The 17,828-nt window shown below is 52.8% G+C and overlaps 1 protein-coding gene and 1 non-coding gene across 24 annotated transcripts in view; one reads left to right on the plus strand and one right to left on the minus strand.

Moving 5' to 3' along the window:
* Nucleotides 1-1,880: 1,880 nt before the first annotated feature.
* Nucleotides 1,881-17,828, minus strand: part of RALY (RALY heterogeneous nuclear ribonucleoprotein) — an 87,620-nt gene continuing 71,672 nt past the window's right edge. For 6 of the 23 annotated variants that reach the window (XM_008256093.5, XM_089308099.1, XM_089308100.1 and 3 more), the window contains 9 exons: nucleotides 15,763-15,892; nucleotides 9,585-9,849; nucleotides 8,588-8,660; nucleotides 8,357-8,404; nucleotides 6,385-6,551; nucleotides 5,610-5,723; nucleotides 5,098-5,375; nucleotides 4,045-4,093; nucleotides 1,881-2,238 (listed from right to left, as the gene is read on the minus strand). In XM_008256093.5, the coding sequence (XP_008254315.3) occupies nucleotides 4,049-4,093; nucleotides 5,098-5,375; nucleotides 5,610-5,723; nucleotides 6,385-6,551; nucleotides 8,357-8,404; nucleotides 8,588-8,660; nucleotides 9,585-9,849; nucleotides 15,763-15,879 (1,107 nt within the window). In that variant the 5' untranslated portion in view covers nucleotides 15,880-15,892 and the 3' untranslated portion in view covers nucleotides 1,881-2,238; nucleotides 4,045-4,048. Of the gene's footprint in view, nucleotides 2,239-4,044; nucleotides 4,094-5,097; nucleotides 5,376-5,609; nucleotides 5,724-6,384; nucleotides 6,552-8,356; nucleotides 8,405-8,587; nucleotides 8,661-9,584; nucleotides 9,850-15,632; nucleotides 15,737-15,762; nucleotides 15,893-16,033; nucleotides 16,185-17,828 lie in introns of those variants that run through there. The other 17 variants (XM_008256099.5, XM_008256096.5, XM_070051942.2 and 14 more) reach the window with 6 other exon arrangements.
* On the plus strand, nucleotides 14,581-14,687 carry LOC127491275 (U6 spliceosomal RNA). The gene has a single exon (XR_007919846.1). It is a non-coding gene; the product is annotated as a U6 spliceosomal RNA (small nuclear RNA).

Consider the following 17,828-nt stretch of genomic DNA (forward strand, 5'->3'; position numbering starts at 1 on the left):
TCCCGTCCAGCAGAGGTGGGTAGGCCAGGGGCTGCCTGCCCTGGAAAGAATCTCCCCTACCCTTCTCACTGCACCCCACTCCTGGTACCTGAGGTGGCTGCTGGGCTCGCTGCCCCTCACGCTCTTTCAGGAAAGCACTCCCAGGCAGGGCCTGCAATGAGTACAGAGCACTAGGCTCTGAGGACACAGGGACACACCAAGCTCCAGGCCCCCTTCTTTGGACTTTGCTCAAGCTTTAGTTTTGATCCAGGGCAGCTGTTTCCCATGTTGTGCAGACAGGGCCAACTGGGCAGACAAATGGGTCTGTCACTGTTGGCTCTGGCCCTGTAGGCACTGCAGAGGTTCAGGGATTGGATGGGTGTGTGTCCCACTGAGGGCTCTGCATGGACGTGGGCACTCCCTACGGACCCAGCCTCACCCTCTGGACACTGCCGTCTCTGCATGTTGAAGCCCTTTGTCTCAGGCCTACTGCTCACTCCTCACACTGAAGGTCTCAGCCTCTGCCAGCAGGGGGCCAGCCAGGCAGACATGGGGACTGTGATCCTGTGAGACAGCGCTCAGAAGGGGCAGAAACAGACCAACAGAATGGCCAAGCAGGGATTATGACCTTTGGCTCTGGTGTGGGGCCAGAACCCTGGAAGCCTTGGGGCTGGCCTGCCAATGCCAGCAAAGCTGGAGGACCAAAGAGTGTGAGAGATGGGAGTGTCCTCCACCAAAGACAGGCCCAAGCCCATGGGGACAGACAAGTGGTGTGACCCTGGGAACTCATGCAAACAGGGGACATGCAGATGACAGGAAACCACCGGGCCTTCTGAGGGGAAGGGCTGCTTCGAGGAAGAAGTGAACAGTTCTGGAAGAACAGTCAGTGGGCCTGGCCGTGACACCACGGTAGCAGCTTCATGGTAAGCAGGTGTTTCCCAGGTGGAGAAAGGGGCTGTCCGACTTGGAAAAAAACCTGTTTGTGAGTGCTGCCCTCCCACAGCCCCGTGCCAAGGCCGGCCGAGGGGCCACACTTGTGTCACCCAGTTCACATGCACCAGAGTAGATACTTGACCTAAAAATGAAACCAGAGGTTTGCTGTGGCAGGTGATTCTCTTGGGAACTGTGGAGAGTGGCAGGGACCGGGGTGACAACACGGGGAGAACACAGTGGGCACCATGCACACAGCTGAGTGAAGGAAGCCCGTTAGAGAGCAGGGCCGATGTCCACACAGGGACAGCCTCCTACCGCGTGCGTAACAGGAGTGTGGCCCAACTGCTTCCTACCAAAACTGCACGGAGTGTGAAGGACCTGGCTGTGCTGAGGCGGAGGCAAGTGTTTGTGTGGAGGGAGGGAGGAGGGGTGGAGCCAAGAGGCAATAGAGGCCAGAGCAAAGCAGGACCACGTAGCCCTCACCCAGGAGCTGGGATTTTGTCCTGACAGTGAGGAGTCAGTCACACAGGAAGGGAACATGTTTCAGAAATAATGCTGTGGAGGGTGGTGGGTGGTGGGAAATGGAGAGAAGCCAAGGATGAAGACGCTAGCGAGGACCAAGTCCAAGCCAAGAAACACTTGTCCTACAACAGGCCCAAGGAGGTGAAGGCAACAGAGAATGTTATCACTGTTTTCCGAGCTGCGGAAGATCAGGCTCAATGAGGAGCAGGGCAAAGAGATGAGGCCTCGACCTACCACTGGGTGACCAAGAGTGCACTGGAGGGCCCGGGCACATCCTACCCTCACCAACAGTCCGCCTGGCCACGTTAGCAGGAGAAACAGCCCAGATGGGTCAGTAGTCGGGATCCTAGACAGAGGAACAGAAGGGGGACAGCAGACCAGCCTTCCAAGGGGCTAGGAAGGCCAGGAGGCCTTCGTGAGAAAACACAAACCATCCTGTCTCATGGTAGGTTGGGATCCAGTCTCTTTATTGTCAGAGTCCCCTCCCTGTGGCTCCCCCCACCTCCAAACCTATAGAAAACCCCCATGCCTAGGAGTGTCCTGGGGAGGGGGGACAGAGTACGGGGAAACTTCTGTGCTCCACCCTCTGGCCTGGGCAGTGCAGATAGGAGGGTGCACAGGGAAGGGGCAGGCCAGGAACTCCACCTGCAGAGGATGTGGCACTGGCTGGGGTGTGTGTGGGGAGGAGGTGCCTGCCCAGCTCTCCTCTGGTACCCGCTGGGGTTAGCATCCAGGGACGGGTGCCTGGCTTGAGGCCTGGGCCAGCGATGCCCTATTTCTGCTGGTAGCCATTGTTCCATCAGACTGGAAAAGAGAAAGACAAAGAGACTAAGGCTGAGAGGAAGAGACTGGTACTTTCTTGTTTTATTCTTTTTTTCCCTTATTTAAAAAAATTTTTTTAATTAATACTTGTATTTTTATGGGGTACACAGCAATACTTCAACAAATACACACAGTGTAAACCAATCAAAACAGACAACTAGCCTTTCTGTCTCATCTGTGGTAGGGCCTTCCAGCTCCTTTGCTCCTGGTCTTTGTACAGCATGTAACACCCACTGTGCCGCAAACACTAGAACTTGTGCCTTCTTTCTGTGTTTGGTTATCTGTTATCCAACATTCCTCTACCACCTTTCCCCCACCCTTCCCGATCTTTACTGATCACTGTTCTGAGATCCATTATCTTTAAAAAAACATTTATTTGAAAAGCAGAGAGAGAGAGAGAGAGAGAGAGAGTCTTCCACCTGCTGGTTCACTCCCCAAAAACTCTACAACAGCCAGGGCCTGACCAGGCCAAAGCCAGCTGCCAGGAACTCCATCCTGGTCTCCCACATGGGTAGCAGAAGCCTCGGGTCATCCTGGCTCATCTGTAGCTGCCTTCCCAAGCACACTGGCAGGAAGGGAGATTGGAAGCAGAGCACCTGGCACTGACATGGGATGCTGGCAACACAGAAGCTTCACCTGTGCCACCACGCCCGCTCCTGTGTTTCGTCTTCCTGATACAGCCGTTATAACTGAGGTGAGATGGCTGCTTCCTATCGCTGTGATTTGCGTCTCCCTGACCCTGGTGCCTTGGTGGGAAGAAAGGCTCTAACAATGCTGCCGACAGAGGCACCTGCACTCTGGCTTCAGAGCTTCCTGGTCAGCTAACTTTGGGCAAGTCTCACCCCCTCCTTGAGCCTCTACACACCTCACTTGTGAACCAGCTTCATGGGGTAAAACAGTCTCCCAAACAACGATGTTCCAAGAGGGAAAACTGCCCGTGTGGAAGGCTCTCAAGTTACACGTGCTGCAAGCCCTCGCTGGTGGGCACCCACGACGGCGCCATGGGTTAGGACAGTCCTCTGGGAGCATCAGTCTTGGAGGCCTTCCTCTGCCTAAGCCTGCCTTTCCTCTTGGCTGCAGCAGCGCAGCAGGATGGCGGACAGCAGCCAGAGTGAGCTCCGAGGCCACGTACCGCTGGGTTCACATCCGGGCTCCGCAATCACCACCCTGGGATCCTGTGGCAGCCACAGCGTCTCCCCGCCCCTCAGTACCTCGGCTCCCACTGTCCTAGCATCACAGTCCAGTGACCTCAGAGCAGCCACAGCTCCTGCCACACAGGATCAGGTTCTGGCCCCTGAGACCCTTCACAGTCAGCACCCTTTCCTTCCTCTCCACCAGAGCTGGGACTACAACCAAGAGGCTGCTGGCCTTCCACACCCCGGCCACTGTGCTTCTGCTGGGAGAACTCCCTCGGCACGCCCTGCTTTGCTGGCAACTGCAAGCAGGCTCAGCCATACGCCTCTCCCACCCCCAGGCTGGCCTCACACTGGCTGCAAACAGTTCTGTTTTTTCTCCAATAGATTAGCAGCTCCTCAGGGTGGAGACAGGGGGCAGCACTCAGAGTACTGAAGGGGTGCTGGCTGGGTGGGCCTGGCCAGCCCAGACAAGGGATCTAATTCCTCAGCCTGCCAAGCCCTCCACAGAGGGGTACGGCAGGATGCCTGGATACAGAGGGGCCTTCACTCCTGGGCACAGCGCTAGCACTCCCCTACCTGGTCTGCTTCACGATACTTCCTGTCCAATCTCCACCGCGTCCCCACCCTCCGCCCACAAGGACCCGGCTCGTACCTGCTTACTGCAAGGCCCCTTCCTCTGCATCTGTGTCCTGGCTGTGCTCCTAGAGGGAGGAGGCAAGAAGGGACCGCACATCACTCACGGAGGGCTCTGAGTCCTGTCCAGGGCTACCTGCGCAGAAAGACCCTGTGGCCCGGAGTGCAGCTGCAGGATGCAGTCAGAAAGAGGGAGGGACAGCAAGGGGAATGACTGTGGGATCAACCAACGAGGCTGGTCTGGGACCCTGAGGGCTCCAGAGGAAAGAAACAGGCAGTCAAGGGAGTTCTAGGACCAGCAGGGGCCACATTTCTGAATTAGAGCAGGCCTGAGAGCTTCGTAGATGGATGAGTTCCCATCTCTGGGGCATCAAAGTCTTTTGGCAGGGCCTTCATAGACACGACTGTGCCCCAGGCTAGGCAGGAGGACCCTCCGTGTCACAGACAGGAGCCCATCTGTCCTCACACTGGGCCCCAGCAGTGGTAAAAAGGAGAAGCTCCAGGCTCGGGGAAAAGGTCTGGGTTTCAAGCTTGGCGCGACTTTACCAGTTAGGAGACCCTGAGCAAGCCACTCAGTCCCTGTGAGCCTCCATGTCTGTACAGGGTAAAATGCGGGGACGGGAATCCTTTGCACAGAACAGGGTTGTTCTGAGGGTTAAATGAGATTAGAGAATTCGACTGCAGGATCTGCTGCTCAGCCAGAGTTCATGAAGGACATGGGTGGCACTGACAGGAAGCACAGCCCCGGGCTGGCCTCCCGCCCTCAGTGTCAGCTCGCAGCCAGTGAGACAGGGAGCTCTCCAGCCTGCTTCACCCCTGAGCGGCCGCGGCTCACTGTGCCTTCTCCAGGCAACCTTCCAGGCTGCTCTCCCCTCCGCCAACCCATGTGGACAGCAGAGGCCACAGGGGGCCTGAGCTTGGGTGTGGACTTCTGAAATAGAGGACTCCCCCCACCTCTCTTCCCTTTCCCCACAGGACCAGCAGCCCTGGGAAGGAGGGAGGGAAGCTCCTCAGGAGGCCAACCGGTGAAGCCTCCCCGCCCCCCCCTTCCACGCCCTCGAGGGGTCCTCACCAGCTCCTCCTCACTGTGCGTCAGCAGTCCCTCCTCATCGCCATCATCACGAGGCTGGGCTCCTCCCTGGGGCGTGCCTGCCTCAGAAGTCACGTCCTCCTGGGGGGCTGGTGGCTGGCTGCCACCGCCGCCGCCACCACCACCACCACCACCACCACTACTGCCGCCGCCACTATTACTGCCGCTGCCACGGCCACCGCCACTGCCGCCACCACTGCCACTGCCGCCACCACTGCCACTGCCGCCGCCACTGCTGCTGTCGCCCTTCTTCTTGCCACCTTGAGGAGGAAGGGTTGGATGAGGGGCACTGGAACTCAGACTGGGGCAGCAGCGCAGGGTGGCACCTTGGCGGAAGCTGGCCTCAGCATGGTAGGTCCAGGTGGGCTGGGATCTGCAGGGTTCCTGGGATTAGAGGCCACCCCAGGCCCCACCCTCCCCCGTGCACGGTGCTCCCCTTTGCTCTGCCCCACGTTCCTAGTCACTGAGCTGGGTGAGGACCCTCAGAGGCTGACCTGGGTTGGCCTTCTGCTCCTCAGCAATCTGCTCCAAGCGGCCCAGCAGGGCATCGATATTGGACTTGATCTGCGTCAACTCTGTCTTGATGGTCTGTAGCTCACTGCTCTTTACTGGGAGTAGAGGGGGACAAGGCTGTTGTCAACACAAAACCCAGCCCCATTCTGTCAGCCAGAAAGGCTACTATTTTTCGGTTCTTTCCCTGGCCAAGGAAAAGGCCTCCTGCTGAAAACTTGCACAAGGCCATCCCCGGTGACCAGCCTGCACTTCTGAACCTGGCTGTCTTTTCCCCAGTCCTGTCAGCTCTGAAATGGACTGGGAAGGGCGGCAGTGCAGGTGGGTGGGTGCTCCTCTGCATGTAGGCACCCGAGAAGCAGATGTGGCGCTGCTTCTGTTCCACAGCAGGGTCTGTCTTGTAAGGCAGGTAAATGTGGATCTTCCGCAATCACACTTCCTGGGTGCTGACTGTGGTGCGGACACCGCAGTGAATGTGAAAGAGGGGCCTGTGCAGCCCTGTCCTTGCCCTTCCATCTCCTCACAGGGCTCCACGTCACAGCACTGGACTCTGTGCCCAACCCAGGCCCCTTCTTCTCAAATGTCAGCCTTTTCCACTTAGGACATGCATGGAGATACTCACTTGGTTGTGTTAAAGCTGCAGAACTGTGGGAGATTTGTTCCTTTATCTATTTTCCAACGTAAAAAAAGTTGATTCCATTATTTTGCTAATGATAAAAACACAAATTATGTATGAAGATGATATAGTCAGTCACTCACACTTGATCTTGACTGAGCTGGTGGTGATGGCTGTGGAGCGAGCAAAGAGCTTCACAGGTATGGTAGTTTTGACACGCCGGACCAAAGGGACTGTGACCCGGGGTCGCTTCACCGGGACTGCCCTGGGCACTGGCACTGGTGATAGGCGGCCCCGGTAGTCGAAGAGCCTGTGAGGGCAAATGGGTCAGGAGCTGCCGGCGTGGCCTGTGGCCCGGGGGGGCACTGCAGCTGGTGTGGCTGGTGAGGGGCTGGGAGGTGCATACACTTCTGCCTGCCCTGGACCCTGATGGCTGCTGGGATCCTCACTAAAAACACCTCTCCTTACCAGCCAGGACTGTTAGGGGCAGGAGAAGCAGGAGGTCACAGTGGTTCTACCCCTCTCAACAGAGAAGCGCCTGAAACAGCCCCGGCAAGCAGCTTCCTGAGGTCAGTGGGACACGCAGGCCTGCCCGGTCACAGGAGCTGGCTGGCCCCAAGTCTCCACTCAGAGTCCGCGCATCTCCTCAGAGCACAAACTGCCGCTGGCAGGAGACAGGGAGGGCGCGAGGGCCGATCCCTGAGCCTCACGAGGACGGCTACCCAAATCCACTGTCTCCTCACATCCACTGGGAGGGTACAGCACGAGGACATGGTTAAACACTTCAGGAGCCCACAACCCCAGAGACACAAGGCCACGCCCTAAGCCCCTTCCTTGATCACCCCACTCTTGTAGCTCTGCTTCAGAGATAGAGGCGGGGACCCAGCAGCATTTTAAGGCTGGCCCACTCTGGTCAGACTCCAGGGTTCCCAGATGGTATGTTGCCCCCAAGGCCATCACCCAGCCCTCTCCAGGAGGGGTTCTTTTCAAGCTGAACAGGCAGCAACTCAGTAGGCTACATCCGGGGCTCTTGCCTATCTGCTGCCACCATCTTTCTGCAGGGAACCGCAGCCTTGGGGGTACGCTGAGGCTGGGAGAACCACTTTCACTGGGTAAGTCCATGTCCCAATCCCCAGCACTCCTTTCTTCAGGAGCCCCTGCCCTGGGGAGTGATGGCTGGAGACAGAAAGTCTCTGGGAATGGATCCAATCCCAGATCCTGCATTTCTGCTCCCAAGGGGAGGGGGCGGCTCTGGCCTTGGTCAGAATCACTGAACCACAGAATCTCAGAGCTGGAGGAACCCCGAGAGATCACTTGGTGCAAGCCCATTATACACTGGGAAGGGGATTTGCCCAAAGTCACATAACCCATTTTGTGGCAGAGCTGGGATCAGCACTCAGGTTTTCTAACTCCCAGGCAAAGGCACTTTCCACTCGACCACACTGTCACCTAAAACCATTCACAGGTGAGAAAAAGCGGGCTCAGAGAACTTCTGTTCTTCCTGGGCTGCCGGGAGCGCGCTGAGTGAGAGGGAGAGAGGCAGGGAGGAAGAATGCGGGCCGATGCCAAGAGACTGGGAACCCACAGCCTCAAGGCTGGGTCTGGATAGGCGTGGGAGTAAAGGAGGCAAAGTCCACAGCCCTCCAGGGACTAATTCAGACCTCCAAATGGCTGCTGCTCCTTTGGTTATAAATATAAGCTCTGGATTCCTTCCAGCTGGCTGGGCACCTCACAGAGGTGATAAGACTGGAAAGCGGAAGCATGAGGACTCCAGCGCCCAGCAGCCAGTGCTAAATCATTCTGTATTCCAACTGGCTATGGTGATGTGCTCCATGGCTACACAGTCCCCTCGACTATGACCTCAGGACTGGGAGGAGGAAGGGTGGCTGGAGCAGGAGGCAGTGTGGACAGTGGCCCTGTGCTAGGCACCTGTGGCACTACATCCCAGGCCCAGCCTCGCCACTGACTTGCACAGCAACCTTGGGCAAATGCCTGTCCACCCCTCTGGGCTTCGCTTGCCATTTGGAGGAATGAGTGGGCTGCATGGCACGTGCAATCTCTCAGGACCCTTCCAGCTTGGCTGTTTCATGCCTGGGCACGCCCCTCCCCGCTCACCTGTCGTAGAAGTCGTCCCGGTAGTAATCATAGTCAAAGTTGTAGCCACTGGGGAAACAAAGCGGAGAGGGCCAGAGCTTAGGGATGGCCACTCAGCCCACTCTCCACAGGCCCTCATCTCCAAATGTGTCCCCAAGTTCTAGGTTCAGCACCCTGTCACCACCAGCATTTATCCCCCGCCTGGAATGAGGGCCCTCCCACGCCCACACACGGACAGACAGGGCACCCCACCTGTAAATGGCAGGCGCTGCTCTCTTTAGCCCCTTGGGTCTGTTGGGCTTGGGCTCTCCAGCCATGTTGATGTCTGCATGGAGGGAAGAGGCAGAGTCGGAATGCTGGCACGACAGAGGTTCGTCTGCACGCATCACCCTCAGGGCACACACACAAGGCGATTCACATGCTCACATGATGTACACATGGTTCTGATGTGACCAGTAAAGCTTTTCATACATTAGACCAAAACCCTGACATCACACACACACCTTCACACATGTTCACATGTCAAGAATATCATACACACGGGTAACATGAACTCTTAAGTACACTGGTCTTGGCTCCAACATCATATATGTAACTGCCCATATACAAATAAACTAATGCACATTCACTAGGACATTCTATGAAACATCTTTATGCCTTAACTTAGTACACAATAAGATCTAAATAAATACGTAGTGAATGAATACACGGATACCTGTTTATATACTCAAACACACTGACACACACACACATCCCACACCTATACATAACAAAGGTACTTGCCCACACCTCAGTCACATCCATATACCTCAAGGATATCCCTTCTCAAACACACATACACAAGCACTGCATGGTCACACCACGTGTGTAACACCAAAGCTTTGTCCTATGCTCCCAGCCCATGCTCCTGGCTCTCAGAAAGGGCTCTAACCTAGGCACCTGCTGCCCAGTGTTAACAGGCTGTGCCAGAACACCCTGTTCCCTTTCTCTGGTGAGTCTAGACTAAAACTGGAACCAGAAAGCTTGTCATGAAGAAACACTGAGAAAGCAGGAACAAGACAAAAGCAATTTCCCAAGGGCTACTAAAAATCCCCCTACAGACAGCAAGTTGACAACTACTTAGTCTGTAACCAGTGGAACTTCTAACTAGTTACAGAGGGTCAAAGCAGTGGTGGGGGCTGAGGGACTAAAGAAGGGCGCTGACAGGAGACCAAATAGTAAAAGATGGGAGAAAAGAGATTTCACTTACCCAGGGTCTGTCCAGCCAGCACCCGCCCGTTCTCTCCCAGCACAGCTGCCCGGGCATGGCGCTCGTTGGCATACTGGACAAAGGCATAGCCCTTGTGCACAGAACAGCCGGCCACACGGCCGTACTTGGAAAAGATGGTCTCCACATCTGACTTATTCACCAAAGCTGTGTTGAGGTTTCCAATGAAGACCCGAGAGTTGATGGACTTGGGATCGTTCTTGTTGGTTACATTGCTGGTCTGTATCTTCAAGGACATGGCGGCCACCTGGAGAGAGAGTGCACGCCTCTCTGAAGCTGGGCCCAGGGTTGCCCACGGCCCACATCCTGCATTGCGCCTCACACTCTTTCTCATGCACACCTTAGAACCATCTAGCTCCCCACTTCCACATCTTGTTTTCTTGTTATAATACCTAGAGCTGCAACTTACGGGTTGCTAACCCCACTGCCAGGTGCTGTGTATCTGACATATGTGTCCTCATCTGGTACTCACGTGGTTAGGCAGAGCCATGTTTTAAGGGAGGAATCTCACACTTCAGAGAGGTCACAATGCTAGTGAACGACAGGGCTGGATTCAAACTCTGGTCTGCTCGACTCCAACTCTTGGAAGCCCACCCCTTCTCTAACGCTATCTCAATTGTTGCCCCTTTCAGGATTCAATCTGAAGATCACCCTGAGCTTTTCTTCTGGTCCTTCCAAGTAGAACCACAGCACATTCACAGGGTCCCTGCATGAATGCGCGCTCTGGAACCACAGCATCATTTGAAAGCCACTCAGCCTGGCCCAGACGCGGGCAGTCACAGGCCTATTGGTACCAGTCATCCTGAAAAAGCTGTGCTTCAAGAAGCCTCATGGGGCACTCCCTGTGGGCTCAGTGAATACAACAGTGAATACTTGCAAGATCCTCCGAGTGAACACTACCATTGTTACTCATATTTTACTAAAAACTGAGATGGACAATTTCATTAACTGGCCAGTAATGGGTGTTAACCCAGGTCAGTCAGTCCCAAACCCCCTTTCATTTTCAATGTAATCACTCTGCTTCCCAGAGCTACAGCCAATTTAAATACCACTATAAGTCGGCATGTTTATCTGAGAATTAATTTGAATTACTTAACACTCAACATTTTGTTGTTTGGCTCAGAGATGAGACTGCACCCACTCTTCACTCTATATTCTGGAATGTCTGTGTCCCATAAGGCTGTACACATCTCTCCTGCCCCTACTGGGACAGGCTCCAGAGAACAAGGAAGGAGGAGGCTCAATTTCAGTAGGAAAGGCCTGGAGTTACACATTTATACCCCCTGGCCCAGTCTTCTATTTATTGGCATAGGAGGACATAACTCCCTTTTAGAACACTTCTATCTCAATATCCATGTCAGAAGGTGATAAAGACACCAAGCAACACGTATAAAAACACTCATATTTCGGGTAGACCATAGTTCTTTTCAGTGACTTAGACGATATAAGATGGAAAAATCTTGCTTTTTGGCTAAAACCTCCCAGCCTTGAAGGTGGCAGATTCTAACCAGCAGGTGGCACTGTTTACTAGGAAATCATAGGTGAGACCTAGGAATGTGATTCTGGAGAAGAAATTGCTCCTGGGTTTTTCTAGTGAGCTCCATGGATACACCTGGGTTGGGTGCACACCCCGCTAAAGGAAAGGGGAACTGACTTGGAAGGGATGGACTTGTTACTCAATTCACCTTTGTATCAAATTATTAACATTTACTTAGGTTACTCTTACTCCCAGAAACACCTAACGCAGCAGGAAATGCTCGGTGGGTGTTGGTCCCCCTCTTTACCCCATTCTTCACAGTTCCGAGAGTCCCCTCCTACCTGGATGACAAGAGTTAATTCCTCACGCACCTTACAGGAGTAGAGGTTTATAGGCTCCTGTGTGGGCATCAGCTGACTCTCGTGTGGCTCAGCTCAAAGCTTTGATGTTTTGGCCCAGGGAGATGTTCCCTGCTTTGGCCACTTAGCTGGGGTGCGAGATAGGAAGAGAAGGATGATGACTCAGAGACTCGCTGATGACTGCTGGCTCTGCCGCTGACCTAGCAGGCACGCGACAGTTGAGAATTCCCTCAGTCCTCTGCCAGGAACCGCCAACACCACTGCGGGAAGCAGTAGCTGAGCATCTGAGCTGGGTCCTGCAGACAGATCAGCACTCATGCCTTGGCAGATGAGCAGAGTCTTAAGGCTTGGCCCTAATCAGCCTTTCCTCGCATCACTTGGGGTTTGGTACAGTGCATATTCTGGACTTTGCAAAGTGAGAAGCACTGAAATTACTGTGACCATAAACACTTCCCTGTTTTACTAACACTGCCATTTGTAGACCCATTGTAGATGAGGGTCAAAGTTGGATTAAGCACATTTTGTAAGACACCAAGGAGAGACAGCCAGAAGCCATGTCACACAAAGGTCAGGAGACGCGGACGGTATATGCATGTGGCTGCTCTGAGACAAGGAGAAACGCCCACCTCAGCAGGCTCTAGGTGCCCAGCCCAGCTCATCAACTCCTTGTCCAAACAGCCCCTCACCAGCCTTCTCTGTTGCAGCTGTGTAGATGCCTTAGGCCCAAGAAGAGGGGAGTATGTGGAGTGTGGAAAGGTCTGAGTGAGCCCTCGGGGCTCCTCAAAGTAAGCAGTGGAGTTGGCAGGAGGGGAATGACAAGGAGGTGGACCAGACTAGGAACTGCCAAGTTCAGATAAAGACTCACACACAGCAAGTCAAGAACTCTAAAGTCAGACATGATCGTCCAGGTTAAGAGCATCACAAAGTCAGCTTCACCTGTAACTGTCAAATATTTCAACACTGGGGGCCGGTGCTGTGGTGTAGTATGTAGAGCCGCCACCCGCAGTGCTGGCACCCCATAGAGGCACCAGTTCAAATCCCGGCTGCTCCACTTCCAATCGAGCTCTCTGTTATGGCCTGGGAAAGCAGTAGAAAATGGCCCAAGTCCTTGGGCCCCTGCACCCACATGGGAGACCCAGAGGAAGCTCCTGACTCCTGGCTTCAGATTGGTGCATCTCCAGCCGTTTCAACCAGTTGGGCAGTGAACCAGCGGATGGAAGACCTCTCTCCTTCTCTGCCTTTCCTTCTCTGTGTAACTCTGGCTTTCAAAAAAATAAACAAATCTTTAAAAAATAGAAAAATATTTCAACATACGGTATACGTACAGTACATTGATGGCCATTTGTACTTAATCTGTCCTGAAAATGTGAGAGGCAGATCTGACAAAGCCTGGGGCACAGAAAGTGCTACACAAATGTTAGGGAGAAAGTACTAAGGAAGCTATTCCCACCCCAGCTCTGCCTCACAGATTAGCTGTGTAACTGAGAGCAAGGTATCTGCAGCCCCCAGGGGCCCCGTACCTTGCAGCAAGCAGAGATGTGCATAGAGGGATTGTTCTTGCTGGTGGGGAAAAGGGAGGGAGAACAGAACCAATTTTGCTCCTTTAAACTTCTGCAACATCAGATTAGCAGGGGGCTATTAACAGACAGTCCCCCAAAACAATGAGGAGCTGGAGGCGGGCACAGCATCTCAAAACAATACTGTCTGGGAAAACCAGGGACTAGTTCCCAGGAAAGGGTCCGTGTCTCTACCTGCACAAAAGCAGAGTCCACTGGGGATACAATTTACAGCTCAATGGAATGGCTTGCTTCTCCAGGCTAGTAAGAAGAAATTCCAGTTGAAACATTTCAGATGGAAACTATGGAGCCAAGCCTGAACGTCTAGAAAAGTGGCAAGGCTTTACAGAGGTAGAGAAGCTCTGGAAGATACCTCTGTTCCTGACCTTTAGGTAAATGAGACCCCTGGAGAGCCACCCCAGTAGGAACAGCCTCCGATTCTAAAATCAGGAGGACTTGGGGGCCGACGCCATGGCTCACTTGGTTAATCCTCTGCCTGTGGCACCGGCATCCCATATGGGCGCCGGGTTCTAGTCCTGGTTGTTCCTGTTCCTGTCCAGCTCTCTGCTGTGGCCCAGGAGGGCAGTGGAGGATGGCCCAAGTCCTTGGGCCTCTGCACCCGCATGGGAGACCAGGAGGAAGCACCTGGCTCCTGGCTTCAGATCGGTGCAGTGCCAGCCATAGCGGCCATTTTGGGGGTGAACCAACGGGAGGCAGACCTTTCTCTCTTTCTCTCTATCTATATCTCTGTCAAACAAACAAACAAACAAAAAGAGCCCAGGCTCTATTTAAAAACAAAAAAAAAAAAACAAAAAAAAAAACCAGGCGACTTCACACATTTGGCCTTACTAATCCTCAAAAGAGCCCTGCAGTTCAGATAGGGAAGCTCTGACAAACTCACAGTGACAAAGTAACTGGTTAACAGAGCCAAGCCAGAACTGGAACCCCCGGTTCTATTTAACTCGGTGAAGAATCCGCAGGGGCAAGACTGCTTCCGCACAGAGAGCCGGCAGTGCTGTTATCCTGAGTCAGCTACACAGCCCGCTTGCACGCGCCCTTGCAGTTCCTCCTCTTTGGACGGGATGTTAGTGAACAAAGCCAGTTTATACTGCACTCTGTTTTTGTACTGCGTTTGCACTACGGTGCAAACATGTCCAGCCTCCCCCACATACCCAAGTTCCCATGTTGAAACCTAATCCCAGCATCAGAGTATCTGGACGCGGGGCCTTGAGGAAATGCTTAGGTCGTGAGGGCAGAGTCCTTAGCAACAGGTTTAGTACCTTCTAAAAGCAGGCACAGAGAGCAGCTCTGCTTCTAACCTGTCAGGACGGAGCCGGCCAGGAACCAGCAGGTGGTCCTCAGCAGACACCAGATTTGCCTATTCCTTGATTTTGACCTTTGCCTCCAGGACTGTGAGAAACACACTTTCCTTGTTTATGAACCATCAAGTTTATGGAATTGTTACGGCGGTCCGAACAGACTAAGTTAACAGCCTTTACCTGGACATTGTTGGTACCACTTTATTGATGGAGAAAAAAAGCTGAAGACGGGGAAAGATAAATGATGTATTTAAAGTCAGCTAGCTGGTGCTCGCTTTGGCAGCACATACACTAAAATTGGAATGATACAGAGAAGATTAGCATGGCCCCTGCGCAAGGATGACACGCAAATTCTTGAAGCATTCCATATTTTTGGGGAGTGAACCAGCAGAAAGAAGACCCCTCCCTCCCTCCCTCCCTCTCTCTCTCTTCTCTCACTGTCTATAACTATACCTGTCAAATAAATTAAAAAAGAAGAAAAAGTCAGTTAGCTGCTAAGAGTAGCAGCTAGGGGACCTGAATCCAGGCTCCTTATTTGACATTCTACATGCCACTTTCTCAACATCAGCCTAAATCTGACTGCTCCCGATCCTATCGGATAGAGCCTAGTCTTTGGCTCATCTCTCGTGCCCACTCTAACTAAATTCTCCTCAGCACTGAACCCCTTCCTCTTGAAATGACTGTTTCAAAGGAGAAGCCACTCTGGGTCTTGACCCCCAAGTGCTATCCAGAGCCTTAGTTTCTGGCAGTCCTGCTGGACGCCTCTGGCCTTACTCTCCTGTGTGGGAATGAATGGGGTCACAGCAGCCTGTCCCCACCCCTCTCCTGTTAGATAGCCTATGCGGTTTTAAGAAAAATGGATATGGACCAGTACTGTGGCCTAGCAGGTTAAGCCACTGCCTGCAGTGCACACTGGTTCAAGTCTGAGTGCTTCACCTACAATTCAACTCCCTGCTAATATGCCTGGGAAAACAGGAAGATGGCCCAAACCCTTGGGCCCCTGCACCCTCATGAGAGACGTAGAAAAGGCTCCTGGCTTAAGCCTGGCCCAGCCCCAGCTGTTGCAGCCATTTGGGAAGTGAATAAGTGGATGAAAGATCTTTTTCTAGGTATCTCTCCCTTGCTCTGTAACTCTCCCTTTCAAATAAATAAAATAAATCTTTAAAGAAAGAAAAATAGCTGTCAATGATGGAGAGTCTATTTCTGGAGAAAAGTCAAGCAATTATACTGATCAGAGTCCAGGGCCTCCCTGGTCAAGAGGCTCCTGGTTACCAGACAGCCAGGGATGACACAATATCTATTAATCTCATTAAACTTACCAGGACTCAGCTCATTAGCATTGCCCAAATGATCACTGCTGGTCAGAAGGAGTTAATTTCCCAAGGAGTGCTCTTTAGTTCCTGACCATCGTAAATCCCATGAGAAACCCCAGCTCTCAGCATGCCACACCTGGCACTCCTGGACAGGTGGAAGTGTAGGGGATCCATGCCACAGGTCCAGAAGGCTTGGCCTTGGTTCCATTTTCATCATGGGACCCTCAACAAGTGATGGAATCTCTCTGGGCATTATCTTCCTTATTCTGAAAACAGAAATCATCCATTCCCTTATTACCTTTCAGAACTGATCCAAGAATCAAACAGGCTAATCAATGTGAAAGTGCTCTACTGCACCTGTAACATACTGTCAAAGGATATAGGATCACACCCATTTCTAGTATTACCTAGTTCCTACCCCTCTCACTCATGCAACACCCTTCTGCTGAGTGTCTTCCTCCATGCTGGCATCCTGGAGCTGCTGGGAAGCAGAGCGAGCCCTCCCAGGTCCACTTGTTTTTTAGAAAGTCATCTCTCCAGGAACCTGCTCACTTTTTCCTAATAACAAAAGGAAAATGCAGATAAAGCAGCAAAACAACAAGGCTCTAGAGTCAGACAGGACTTGGCTCCAGTCCTAGCCCTATTACTTGGCACCTATAACTTTGGCCATGTGTCTTTTTTTTTTTTGGGGGGGGGGGGGGACAGGCAGAGTGGACAGAGAGAGAGAGAGAGAGAGAGAGAGAAAGGTCTTCCTTTTTGCCATTGGTTCACCCTCCAATGGCCACCACAGCCAGCGTGCGGCGGCCAGTGCATTGCGCTGATCCGCAGCCAGGAGCCAGGTGCTTCTCCTGGTCTCCCATGTGGGTGCAGGGCCCAAGCACTTGGGCCATCCTCCACTGCCTTCCCGGGCTCCACTGCCTTCCCGGGCCACAGCAGAGAGCTGGACAGGAAGAGGGGCAACCAGAACAGAATCCGGCGCCCCAACCAGGACTAGAACCCGGTGTGCCGGCACCGCAAGGCGGAGGATTAGCCTATTGAGCCACGGCGCCGGCCAGCCATGTGTCTTAACCTTGCTGGGGCTGGTTCCTCAACTGCAAAACAGGAATTATACCAGGAGTCTATACATAGAGTCTATACATAAAGTACCTAGTACAACAGCTGGCACCAGGAGGTATTTAATGAACAAAGTGAATAACCCAAATGTCCTATGAAAGCATATGATTCCAGTGTGGCATTCAAGGTCTTCCACCTCCAGCCCTAATGACCCTTACCCACGCCATGTTCCTGTGTTCCACATCTACCTAAGAAAACTGGGGTCAGAGGTAGGAAGTCTATACATACTCTCTCCCTTGTCCCAGTTTCTGGAACCAAACCTAGAAACTTCATAAAGTTTCTCTCCATACCTGTCAAGCCACTACTGTGTGAGGCTGGGAGAAGGAACCCTGACCAGGAAAGGTTCCAGACCTTGCTGAGAGTCACTCTACCACCAACTTTACCATGAGGCCCCTGGGCCTATATTTTAACACTGGTATCAGTATCTGGTAGGCCTTAATGAGATACCCAAAATAGAAGCAGAAGGCACAGCTACATCTCCGTCATTTCTCCCTACAGTGTGGGCTGGCTGTATTCCCTACCTTCCTTGCTTGTTTTATATTAACTCTACTCTTGGTTATGTCTTCAGGCTGAAGCTTGGCTTCTGTGACAAGTGCTCCTTCACAGGAAATATAACAAGGGGTACATAGATGGCAATCTTGGGCCTACAAATTCCAACGCTAAATCAGAATTAGGAACTTACAAATGACTATAAACCTCTGATTTTGCCAAGACGTCACCCAAATACTTTCCTATCCAACTAACAATAAATATTCAAACACTGAACTAACTATGGACCAGGTACGGATTAACAAATCACGGATGTCATGTAATGGGATCTGCTGCCCCAGAACAACATAAGCAAAGCATCTGAAAGATCAGAGAAGGGGCGGGAACATCACAGAGGGCTCTACCAAAAGGGAAAATGGTTACAATGAATCTCCACTTCCTGGGTGGTGACCCAAGACAACACTATGCCTGGAAGAAGGAAGTATAGGAACAACTGTATAAAATGTGTTTCTTCAAACCTACCCTTAATCTACCCTTTCTCCTTCAAGTTTAGCTGGAAACAAGCCTGAAGTTGGAGAGTGTCTTCATTGCTGTTTTATT

This window comes from Oryctolagus cuniculus, chromosome 11 (genome assembly GCF_051225735.1).
Source record: "Oryctolagus cuniculus isolate XC-2025 breed Fujian yellow rabbit chromosome 11, ASM5122573v1, whole genome shotgun sequence".
In the NCBI taxonomy this organism is placed as follows: domain Eukaryota; kingdom Metazoa; phylum Chordata; class Mammalia; order Lagomorpha; family Leporidae; genus Oryctolagus; species Oryctolagus cuniculus.